This window comes from Erythrolamprus reginae, chromosome 2, assembly GCF_031021105.1.
Source record: "Erythrolamprus reginae isolate rEryReg1 chromosome 2, rEryReg1.hap1, whole genome shotgun sequence".
Taxonomy (NCBI): Eukaryota; Metazoa; Chordata; class Lepidosauria; order Squamata; family Dipsadidae; genus Erythrolamprus; species Erythrolamprus reginae.
Window position 1 is genome coordinate 240,589,887 of NC_091951.1, and position 13,202 is coordinate 240,603,088.

General features: G+C 36.8%; 1 protein-coding gene across 3 annotated transcripts in view; it reads left to right on the forward strand.

The window, feature by feature from the left end:
- DNAH6 (dynein axonemal heavy chain 6) overlaps nt 1-13,202 on the forward strand; it is a 223,660-nt gene that overhangs the window by 171,782 nt on the left and 38,676 nt on the right. For all 3 annotated transcript variants that reach the window (XR_011558276.1, XM_070742321.1, XM_070742322.1), the window contains exons 63-67: nt 2,038-2,195; nt 3,519-3,709; nt 6,120-6,280; nt 8,664-8,752; nt 11,649-11,795. Coding sequence is in view for 2 of the 3 variants with exons in the window: in XM_070742321.1 (XP_070598422.1) it covers nt 2,038-2,195; nt 3,519-3,709; nt 6,120-6,280; nt 8,664-8,752; nt 11,649-11,795 (746 nt within the window). In the remaining variant the exon portion in view is untranslated. The remainder of the gene's footprint in view (nt 1-2,037; nt 2,196-3,518; nt 3,710-6,119; nt 6,281-8,663; nt 8,753-11,648; nt 11,796-13,202) is intronic.

The following is a 13,202-nucleotide window of genomic DNA, read 5'->3' on the forward strand; positions in this document are numbered from 1 at the left end:
GCTGTCTGCAAGCCATGGTTTGCAAATCAAGAGGCAACTTGGAGGGATGTGGAATCTCTCCTATTTTTCCATTCTTCTCCATTGTTTTTATAATCTTTTAAAATGCCAATTTCTAATAATATTTCTCACAACATTTTCCAATAAGAAGTTTTTTAAAAACCCACAATAATTGATACCATTCCCAAATTCTGCTTCCTTGTTCTTTTTTTTTAATCATGTGTAATAGTGCTACATTTAAACTAATTATATATCACACTAATTAGAGTTGATGGCAACCAGGATTTAAAATTAGGGTTTGAAAGCATGCTAAATGAAATTAGAGTCAGATCAGGAAAAAGAACATGAGTAAAGCAGGCAAATTAAACATCCAGTGCATTTTTTCACAGGAGACTTTTTGGTAACATTCCACTTTTGTAGTGTACTGGTAGTCCTTGATTTACAACTAGTGTTGGGCGAACCGAACTTGCATAGTTCGGGTCCGTGCCAAACTTTGCGGTGTTTGGCATACCGAACCCAAACCCGAACTTTTTTCAAAGTTCATGTTCAGGTTCGGCGTTTGCTCGAACACCACGATGGTCGGGTGCACCTGCCAACGTTGCTGGGATGCCCTGCCTCGGGACTTCCATTGCCAGCCAAAGCGCCTGTTTTCGCTCTGGTGGGATTCCCCTGAGGCTCCCCTCCATGGGAAACACCACCTCCGGATTTTGCGATGCTGCAGGGGATTCCCAGCAGGGGAATCCCACCAGCACGAAAACGGGGGCTTTGCCTGGCAACGGAAGTCCAGAGGTGGGGTTTCCCACCGAGGAAGAGAGAGAGAGAGAGAGAGATATGCTGTGTTGGAGGTGTGGTGACAGTAATGGAGAGGTAGCTACCTGCAGGACTGGCTCGGCTGCTCTGGGCTGTCTGATGCTTGCCTTCTCTTCCTCACGGGCAGAAGTGCCTTTTAAATTGCTGGAGGTAGAGCCCAGAGGAGCTGACAAGCTAGTCCCTTTGTTTGTGTGTGCACACCTGCCTCTCGCTATCCTTCTAGCCGCGATCCTAATTTTCTCATTGTTGCGATTTTGCTGAGGCTTCCCTCGGTGGGAAACCCCACCTCCGGACTTCCGTTGCCAGGCGACCCCCCCGTTTTCGCACTGGTGGGATTCCCCTGCTGGGAATCCCCTGCAGCATTGCAAAATCCGGAGGTGGGGTTTCCCATGGAGGGGAGCCCCAGGGGAATCCCACCAGGGGAAGGGGCTTGTTTGGCGGAAGACGGGAGGGTGGGGCCAGAAGTGTTCGGGTTCGGCGAACTTACCCGAACTCCACTGCCAAGTTCGGGTAAGTTTGCCGAATCTGAACTTCGTTGGGTTCGTCCAACACTACTTACAACAATTCATTTAGTGACCGTTTGAAATTAAAATGGCACTGAAAAAAATGATTCATGACCATTTTTCACACTTACAACCATTGCAGTGATTCACTTAACAACTGTGGCAAGAAAAGCAGTAAAATGGGGAGGAGGAACTCACTTAACAAATTCCTCACTTAGCAACATAAATTTTTGCTCAAATGTGGTCTTAAGTCGAAGATTAGCTGTAAAGGCAATACCCTTTGATTATAATTGAGATTTTCCAATGAGCATTTGATTAGTTTGCTATTTTCTTCTTTAATTTACTTTAATTTGAATTGATTTCATGGGTTAGACTGTTTTATTTATCTTTTTCTGATTTATTTTATTTATTTTTATAAATTATATGGTAGCTTCAGTTTATTATTTGTTGTTTTAATTTCTTTACATTGACATGTATGTCTTAACTGAATGTAAGTTTTATCAACCAATGTGTATCTGTATGACTGGTTTTGAATAGAATGACTGATTAAATAATAATAAAATAAAATAATACACTTTCCATCATATGATCTCCAGGGAGACATCATTATGGGCATATTTTTAAAAAGATCCATATTTTTAATTATCAGTGTGGGGATAGAATTAGAAATATTCCAATACTATCTCAACCCCATTGTGAAAATGACTTGGAACTCTTATTTTTTTAGGGCAACTTGATATTCGTATCAATCCAGAAGAGTGGGAAGGCTATAAGTCTGAAGCTGATGAAAAGAAAAAAAAAGATGACAAGCCATACATTCCCTGGGATAATAGGCTGACCAGGTTTCAGAAATTAATTGTAGTGAAATGTTTTGTGGAAGAGAAGGTAAGTTTTCTATTGATAATTTAAGGTATTATTGCTATTTTAAGTCATGTCCTTTCAGGCATGCAGGAAGAAAAATCTACTCTCCTTTATTCCCAATCAGATGTTAGTAATTTAGACTATGATAATGTTTTGTCCTTGAACCCCTTGGAGAATCTAGTGAAACTCATGCCTTCCCAGCAAAATTATATTTTAACAACAGATATATTGTCTTAAAATGAAGTGTGACACAAAAAATCATGACTTGATTTTGATTGATTTTTTAAAAACTGTCATTAAAAGAAGCTCCCCTTTTGCAATCTTCTGGTAAGCAAAATCAACAGGGAAGCCAGATTCACTTAACAACCATGTTACTAGCCTAACAGCTGCAGTAATTCACTTAACAACTGTGCCAAGAAAGATTATAAAATGGGACAAAATTCACTTAACAAATGTCTCGTTTAGCAACAGGAATGTGGGGCTTAATTGTGTTCAAAAGCCGAGGAGTGTCTGTATACTCATATGAGGGTCACCCAGAAAGTAATGCACCACATTTTTTTTCTTCAACAATTATTTATTGAACACAATGAAACTTACACACAAGAAAGAATGATGATTCTTCTACACTCCCTATTTTCCATGTAATCTCCATCCTGTTCTATGGCCTTCCTCCAGCAAGACACAAGGGCATGTATGCACTGTCGGTACCACTCCTTGTTCTGGTCACGAAGCCATTTCTGCACTGTGCGAATCACCTCTTAGGGCCTCACCCTCTGTGCCCAGTGACTAACAGTACTTCTGTTGACTGCAGATTCTCCATAATCCGTACACAAACGTTTGTGAATGTTCCCAACAGTTTCTTTCTCTGCAATGAGAAATACAATGACGACACATTGGTTGTAACGTACATCTCTTACAGACGCCATTTCCAAACACTGCTGCAGCTATGCTATCTGTCTGAAGAAACACAAAATTTACACATGCACTCCTGACAATTCAAACAATGTATATCTAAAGTTTCGCATTCGTACCATTATTGTATGCTGAGGAGAAAAATGTGGTGCCTTACTTTCTGGGCGACCCTCGTATGTTATGTTTATACAAACTAATATCCTATACATGTTTGACAAAAAGAAAGAAAGAAAGAAAGAAAGAAAGAAAGAAAGAAAGAAAGAAAGAAAGAAAGAAAGAAAGAAAGAAAGAAAGAAAGAAAGAAACCCATTTAACTTTCTATGAATAGTATTCATAAATAAATGCTGTTATTGTTCCACTATTTTTATACATCCTGGAACCAGATGTGCTTGCTTACCTCTTACACTAGCAAATTAACTGTGTTGCTTTTTCTAGATTGTTTCAGCACTTACCGAGTTTGTAATGGAGAATCTTGGGAAGCAGTTCATTGAGAATCCTCCAGTTGATCTGGCAACTCTTTACCAAGATATGTCTCCTGCCACACCACTGGTGTTCATCTTAAGTACAGGCTCTGATCCCATGGGGGCTTTCCAAAGATTTGCAAAAGAGCGAGATTACTCACAACGGTATAGATTGTCATTCTGTATTCTATATGAGACATATAGACAGGCTTGGGGCCACTAGATAACTAGCCCCTGGCCGATGAATGGAATGCATGCTTGATTATATGAGTGAGAGTGGTTGTTTATTAACAAATTTGAGTTTTAGACCAGTTAATTTATATTAATATTGGATCTGGACATTGTTACTGTTTTTTATATGTTGTAAGTCAACCCGAGTCCTCAGAGAGGGGCAGCATATAAATCCAATTAATAAACAATAAATAAATAAAATAAACAATACCATTTAAATGTAAAGCTATGAATTCTTTTCATTTGACTATATTCAAGATGGCCTATTTAGAATTTTTCAAAATGGGATTATATACATACATGGTAAACTTCTTGAAAAGGGCTGCTTTTCAAAATATAAGAAAATATGCTAAATATCCCCAGGTTATGTATTTCTTTAGCAGCACTGTGCCCCAGTTAGAGGGGCACAGTGCACACTACATTTAATTCTCCTTCTGGAGTCTTCCATTTTCCTCCTTAATAAATAGTATGCTGTCACTAGTGACAACGTTTAATTCTGATTGGATTCATTAAGGAGAACTGTTGGTTCAATAACAAAGAAAAAATATTTTGTTTCTGACATCTGTCTTGCCTGTTTTGAAATTGGATGAATCAGACGTGACGTTTTAATGCTGATAATTTTTTTAAAAGAAGCTGCCGAAACCTTAAGCAGTTATACATTTACTGTTTTAGTTCTCTATTTTTAAAAATATAAGAAAGGAGATCATGTGAAGAAAAAATAGAGCAGTAATAATTAAACTTTGCCTGTGCTTATTAATACTATGCTAAATATTCATATGTCATAATTTGGCCATTGGCTGACAGTATTTAGCTGCACTGTTCTTGCTTCAGTTTCAAAGCATAGCCAAGTAAACTGTCAAATTGGATTCATATGCATTAAAGATATATTTGCTCCTCTGGACATTTTGAGTCTCCTGCTCTTCCCTAATGTGATGCCAAACTAGAGATCTTTTATGAACAGCATAAAAATGTTCACAAACATTTTTTCTCCTGCTTTGGTTTATCTGGTATGCAAATGACTAAATCTGATTTTTTTTTTTAAACAAGAGCATTCCTCTATTCAAGATAGATAGATAGATAGATAGATAGATAGATAGATAGATAGATAGATAGACAGATAGATAGATAGAAAAAAAATTAAAACTGCTCATCTATCTCACAAAGGAGTACACAAGAAAAAATATTTTTTTCCTTAGTCATTTGCAGAATAGAAATATTAGCATGTATTTATAGCTCCAACAATATTGAGCTCTCAAAAAATTTATTAGGGAAAAAATGAAGCCCCGATAGTTGGACACAAAGAAAGAAGTGCTACTGTTGCTGATATAACAGTCTTAGATTTGCAAGCAAGCCAAGGACAATATATCAGGCACATGATAAGCCTTTGCTTTTTGCTGTTTGAATGGGACTGTCAAACAGTTATGATTTCAAGTATGATTATTTATTTCAGAGGCTGGCATCACTTCTAGAACTAAAAGAGGAGACCTTTTTGTACTTCACTAGATTCAAAGAGTGATTAAGGGCGAACATACCTTTTATGGGTCATGCCTAAGAGCTTTGATGTGTTATCATTTTTCTTGGGAAAAAGACCTCAAAGAACTTTCAAAATATGTTTTTTATCGTCTTAACTTTGAGCTTTGCAATTTTCAGATTTCACAGGGAGATGGTGTGAGTTTTACAACTGATTCATGTCAGCTGTATTTGAGAAGATCTAGCCCAGAGGTGTCAAACTCATGGTGTCATGTTGTCATCACATGGTGTATCATGACTTTTCCCCCCTTCACTAAAACAGGGGTGGGCGTGGGCACCATGTGATGCATTCGGCCCACGGGTTGCAAGTTTGTCACCCCTGGTTTAGCCTGAGGATTTTCCACCATTTCAAAAATGCATAGCTGTGCCTACTGGTTGAGGGACTTGTACAAAAAGGCTTGTAAATTATTTTAAAGCTTACTGCGTTAATGGTTTGAATTGCATTGAAAATTTCTTCTTATGTTTTTAATGAAGCATGTACGAATGTTTTGAATAAATACAATAAATGAAATAAATGAATAAAGAAAGCAGTTAACATAAGCTCTGAGTGTGAAATGTATTCAGTATCAAGTAATAAAATTGCTTTTCAGAAGATGTATATTGTAATCCAGGTTCATAATAATGTAGCAGATAAAACATCCTGTATTGATTTTGGTGGATAGATAAATGATTGCTCAGTTTATGTGAAAGTTGAATTATTTTTATGTTTAAATGTAAATAATTGATCCTGCTAATCACTAAGAATCTAGAATATTTAAATAATGTATTTCAGATATGTATAATATGAATACTAACAAAATGCATTGATTTTCAGAGTGCAATCAATCTCATTGGGACAAGGACAAGGACCTATTGCTGAAAGAATGATTAAGGATGCAATGAGAACAGGAAATTGGATATTTCTTCAGAATTGCCATTTAGCTGTTTCATGGATGTTACCAATGGAAGAGCTCATAAAAACATTTACAGAGCCAGGTGAGTATTTTAAAATTATTTTTCTTTCTCAGGAATGCTTCATCTGAAAGAAATCAGAGTTGATTCAGAATTTAAATTACAGGGTCATGTTGGAGGTTGGGGGGTAGATTTTAACATTTAAAAGAAAGATTGATGAAAGGTGGTAATCTCCTCCTGAATATTTCTATCCTATAATTTTATAGCTACCAATGTTTCTATGGATGTTTTACGTTTTTACTGCAGTTCTTGATATTGAAACATTCCTGACAGAAGGTTTTACATGCCTCTTATTTTTAATGGTTATTGCTTTTTTCACAAACATTATCTCAGTTATCCTTGCAGTAACCTCATGAAATGGAACCTGATTATTGTTCCCATATTGCTGAACATTTGATGAAGAAATAGGTTGGCTGTAGACACTTGACAAGACTTGAAATCATGGGTCAGTGATCCCTCGATTTTCGCTGGTTCAAACTTCGCGAAACGCTATACCACGGTTTTTCAAAAAATATTAATTAAAAAATACTCTGCGGTTTTTTTTCTATACCACGGTTTTTCCCACCCGATGATGTCATACGTCATCACCAAGAGTCACTTCTCTCTCTCTTTCTCTTTCTTTCCTGTCATTCTCTGCTTCAATCATTTTCTCATTTCTCTTTTTTCTCCCTTTTTCTATCATTTTTTTCTCTCTCTCTACCTTCCACTCTCCCCCCTCTTGCTCTCTCTCTCTTTCTCCCTCTCCCTCTCTGTGAGAACGCCTGCCCCCACCTCTCCTGCAGCCCCCTTGCTGATAGCTGGGACGAAAGTTCTCTCAGCTAAGGGACTGTGAGAGGGGCGAGGCAGGCATTCTGAAAGCGCTCAGAGCGGCTACCGGCTGAATGAGGAGGATGAGAAGCCGTAGCCGCCAGCGCTGCTGCAGGAGGACCCGTGTCCGAAGAAAGCCGGTGAGAGGGGTGGATCGGGCGGGTGGGCGGTAGCGGCGAGGGGGCCGGAGGCACTGGGGGGCGGGGGCAGCCAACATTCAAAGCAATCTTTGCCGGCCTCCGCACTTTCGTCGCTCCCTGCCCTAATTTCAAGCCCGGCTCCTTGCGCTGCCTTGAAAAAGGGTGCGTGGGGGTAGTTTTTGGCTGTCCATAGCCAAAAATGGTGTTTTTACTTCCGCACCGCTACTTCACGGAAAATCGACTTTCGCGGGAGGTCTTGGAACGTAACCCCCGCGAAAATCGAGGGAACACTGTATTTTGGTTCTTGATTCATTTTTTGTTGAATAAAATAAATACAATAGGCAATTATATATACTCATGTCCAGAAGAAAAATGGTTTTGAGCACTAATGGGAAAGAAATTTAATAAATAAATAAAAATTCAAAAATAATCACTGGGAAAATTTGAAATTATATGGAAAGGAATATGAGGGAGAGGATGAGAATCCTCATTCCTCTTTGCATCAATAGTTTGTCGTCCCCCCCAATCTTTATATATCAATAGATTTATGTCATGTTGAGTTTAACCTTTAACCTCTGTCTTACATAGTCTTGATTTCTTTGTGTTCTAATTGAAAGAAACCAAGTTGTATCTCTTTGGGCCTGTGGTAAAAAATTGCACCCATGTACAGTTAGTCCTCGACTTAAAACCAGTTTATTAGCGACCATAAAAAATTACAATGGACACCCCCAATAGGTACTTATGACCCAATATCTCCAAACTGCCACCACCTATAATCATATGACTGCATTTTGGATGCTTGGCAACCGGCACACACATCTACATTTCAGGGGGGAACTGCTTAGTGACTGCAAGACTCAGCTATAACTTAACAACCACCTGTTTTGTAGATGAAAATGTATACTTCGTTGCTTTGCCAGCTTTCAAAATACATACAGTTTATGTTCATCACAGAAACCTGGATCACTTTCATCATGAAAAATTTAGAATTATTAGGTTTCAGATTGCTTCCCATGTTTAGTTTTTATTTAACAGAATCTGCTGAAAAGTGAAGAATAGTAGTTGGTGAGCAATGATCATAATAGTTTTAATATGCATTTTGATTTAGGAACTGGCCTATTAACCATTTTTTCCTTCACCGCTAGAAAGCTCAGATTTTTGATGAATTCAGCATTCCAAAAAGGGAACATGAGGAAGAAAGGCCTTTGATTATCTTCTTTATCTCTCAAAACATTTATTAAATGGATTTGTATACCAGCTGAAGGAGGAAATTTAGATATGGGAATATTCACGGAAGTTGTAACATTTCCCCTCTGCTCTGATATTAGAGAGGTCTCAGAGACCAGGGAAAGAAATATAAGGCATCTTATGGTTTCTGGTTTCACTATATTAGAAATGTCTTGTCTTATCTAAAATATTAGTTTATATATACATATTCTTAAAAATTCTATATTTTTCAGGTACCTCTATCAATGAAAGCTTTCGACTCTATTTGAGTTCCATGCCATGTACTACTTTCCCTGTTACTGTTCTTCAGAATTCTGTCAAGGTAGGGCTAGTTTAAAAAATAAAATAAAATGGAAAATACAGTTGCAGAATAAATTATTTCCAGCATACAAAACAAATTGAATTCAATGCAGTTGCAATTATCTGTTTCTGAAATTGCTTCCTCATAGAAAATGAGCAGCATTAAAAATGAGTACTTTAGAAAAAACATCCCAAACACCCTAACTGTTAGAACTTCCTTTGTTCCATCTAATTGTAACAAAAGAACATCAAAACCCAAAAGAGATTCTGTAGGAATTTATAACCTAAATAATGATGGAACACCACAGTGAGTGGTGGAAGAAAGGACCTAGAGGGACATGATGAAGTGGAAGAATTTATTTAAATGCAATTACATTGTTTAATTTATATTAAATTTTCATTTCAGTTGGTAAAGACCAGGGAAGTTTTATTTTAAAAAGATGATCTTCTTCAATATTCAAATCAAACATACATCAGAAAGAGGCACAAAGCAGCCACTGGGAACATTATCGTTTTTTGTTTTAATTTTTTTCCTTTACCCATTTTTCCTTTGATAGCTGTTTCTCTGACTTGGATTCTCAAATTGGTTAGTGTCCATCAAGCTAAAATCAAGTCAACGAAAGAGCTGCTGCTCAAATCCATGAAAAATAGTCCCATGATTTCTGTACAATTGATTGCTTTTGACCATGCTTTGGTTCTTTTATTGTGTTTTACATAAAAGATCATTTCCATAAATAAAATGTTTAGACTCATCCCAGGCTGCAGTGCATCACATCTGATTTTAAAAATATTAAGTTGTGATGGAAATAATTCATGCTCCCTTCAAATGCAATAACTGCATGGTTATTCCATAAACATTGTTGTTTCCATACTGTAAAGGTGCCATAGGTTTAATTATGAACTGCTTTATGAACTATGAAGTGTCATTTTCTAAAAATGATGAAGATTGCTCCTGATGCCGTTATTACCAGTCCTGAGGGCAAAGCCCCACAAATAAATAAAGTTTTTATCTGCATGGTCCAAAAAGGTTTCTCAGCAATGTAATCTAAGACTGGATTCCTTAACAGAATACAAGCCTTGGTCTTGGGTTGCTATTGATAGATGACAGCTCTATCTGTAGAAAGGCCTCATAATTGCATAGCAGAGTGATGTATGAATGAACAGACATGGCATGTAGAATGTTATTGAAAACCTGGTTAGATATGTAAAAAAAAGATATAATTTTATTTTGGGTTTGGGATGTATCAGCATCCCAGATAGCAAAATCAGGAGAAAGGAGTGTGTGTGTGTGATCCTACAGGAGACCATGTCAAGGAAAAATTGTGTGCCTTCTCATGGTGCCTGAATGTATAATCTTTCTTTGGGACTATAGTGTAAAAGCAAACTAGAGCTTTCATTAGCATGTGATCCAGCCTGCTGGCCATCCTACATGTCATTGCCAGAAAGGTTCCTTGTAATGCTATGGCGCTGAACTTTTGTTCCTGTTGGAACAAAAGATATGAAATCTAAAAATGAGCACAGTGCTCAGAGTCCTTTGCTACAGCCAGTTTGCTGTCAGGTGAAGCTGCACATTGCTGCCATCAACAAACTCTGCAAAGGCAGTAGACAAATTAAGATGGCCTGCCTTTGGCAGCTGATAGATCTGAATGCTTTCCTGCATCATATGGGGATTTACTCAGTATTTAGCACCTGATACCCTATTGGAATGGGGAGACTGACAGGGTGCTGAACATGATTGTTTTTGAGCGTCCTCACTTTGGTTATAGATTCTTGAATGAAAAGTTTGAGGATTTTAAAAGACTGAGAATGTGAGCACTTCAATTCCCAGAAGTGTTAGGTTCTCATTACCATTCATATGTCATTGTTCAATACAGCAGTAGCACCTCTGAAATTTGGAATACATTCTTCAGTCCTGTTTTACATCACAGACCATTCCAGACCACCCCCTCAAAAGGGAAGAAATGTTTCTTTTCCTCTTCATTGGCCACAATGAATATTGGTGTGAATAATCATTTAGCCTTCTCCAAGAATATGGAAAATCTCTACCCTGAAAAGGATTTTAACTTCCATTAAATCTTCCACTTCCACTGATTTTAGTAATTGTATCTCTGAGTAAAATGCTTTTCTGCTCACAAAACAGAGTATCTCAAGTGGTACATGTGGTCCTCAACTTACAACAGTTCATTTTAGTGACATTTTTTACAGTTACAACATTTGCAGCATCTCCATGATCAGATGCTTGGCAACTGGTTTGCTGTGTCCAAAGTCATAGGATCACCTTTGTCAACTGGGGAATTCACATAAGATTCACATAAAAACTACGTTACTAACTTATCAACTGCAATGATTCATTTAACAACTGTGACAAGAAAAGTCACAAAACTCATTTAACAAATCTCTCACTTAAGAACAGAAATTTGGAGCTCAATTGTGGTCTGAAGTTGAGAACTACCTGTATTTGAAAACAATTTTAAAATAACTTTATGTTATGAATTCCAACTTCAATTGTTCCATATTTATCATTTATGTAAGCAGATTCATTTTTCCCCTGCCTTACATATTCTTATTTTCCGAAGGTAATTTTTCATTTTATATGCCATTTGGATAAGTAATCTCATATATTAACTTGGTTAAAAGCTAAGAGTTTTCTTCTGACTAGAAAGTGCCATTTGCCTACAGATAGCTACTAATTCATGCATTAACTCGACAACACAGTGCACAACTGGAAAACCTAGTCCTGTAGCTGTGCAAATGAATAAATGCAATGAGGCATGATGTGTGTGAATTACCACTGCTTGATAGCTATTTCGTATTACATAATTTTATAGAAACATCGTAGGAATACTATCTGGGAGTTGTTAACAGATATATTTGAAAATCAATTTGATACATGCGTGTACATCTATTTTTCCATTCAGGTAACCAATGAACCCCCTAAAGGTCTACGGGCAAACATCAGAAGAGCCTTCACAGAAATGACTCCCTCATTTTTTGAGGAAAATATCTTGGGCAAAATCTGGAGAAAAATCATTTTTGGTATTTGCTTTTTTCATGCAATTATTCAGGTATCTCTTATTCTAAGAATATATTAAGAAATAATTCATATTAATCATCGAGGTATATTGTGGTGATGACATTTTTTTTATCAAGGATGTGCAAAACATATAATTCTAGTCCTGGAGCATTCTTCAAAATGTTCCTTTTATTCTCTCTGAAAACACATTGAATCAGTCTGGAAGTGAGTTGACTGTTTCTTGAAATAAATCTTCAAAGACTGTAAGTTATTTGTGGTTTCTGGACATAGTCCTAACCTCTCCAGTTCTGGACTATTAAACCCCACAAACAGATAAATCACTTTCATAATGGCCAGATTGTTTCAGATTCATCATTCCATTCTGAGGAATGGGTCACACAGGTAATTAACACCTGTATATTAGCTCAGAACAGAAGTGTTTGTGAAGGCTACTCTATTCATTTGTTATTTATATCAAAAAATTATCCATAATCTTTCTGCAATGCTCAGAAATTCTGGTAACATTCCTCTGAGTTGTAGCCTTTGTGTTGCATGCAGCTATCATCACATCCTGCAAACTCAGTACAGATCACTGGTGAAAGCAAACTGCACTTTCGCTGCAGCACACAGCTTGGGAAAAAGAGGAAATAGTATCAAGTGCTTTCATTTATTGAAGCACAAATTGTTTTTAATATGATATCAGGCAGGAGAAGCAAAAGACTTAAAGGTGTGGATGGGCAGATCCTCAATACAGAGTTTGCTTCCCAACATCATCCTTATGTCTTAATGTTTCTGTAGTTGTGGTAACAATCTTTTTTTCTTTGGGAAAGCGGCTTTGAGGCAAAGGTAATTTGTTTGCCTTGACTAATGCCTTTTTATTTACTTCATAAGGTTATCATCATATCAAACTTCCAGTAAAATCTTAGTCAACCTAAAAATGTTTTCAGTTAAAGAAAATTTAAGATATCAAGTAGAAGAGTTGCATTCCTGTTGTTGCGTTCAGAAACATTTCAATTAAATTTCATCCAATCCAGTTTATTGCTGTAAAAGAAAGGAAATACACTCTATAAATATTTGTGTAACAATTCGTTAATCTCAGTTGAAATTTCATCTCTATTCCATTTTGTTTCAAATTCTCTTAGCTGTTTGTGACAAAACTAAGCATGAAGAGTGTTGGAAAGCACCAAAAGGAGAATCCAAGTTTCTCATAGTAAAATATAATATTTATAATACCTGCAGATTCTTAACATTTTGCAATGAAATAGTATAGACATTTATGGAATAGAAATCCAAATCTATTCAGAAGCTTTATTTGTATTGAGTCTGTCCATATTTAATGAAGGGACACATGTTGAATTTTAAATAAAAATATTGATGAAATACTGATTTCATACTGAAATCACAAACTGATTTTATTGAATTCAGGTATACCTCAGTTTCTCTTATCTTACCCGCTGAT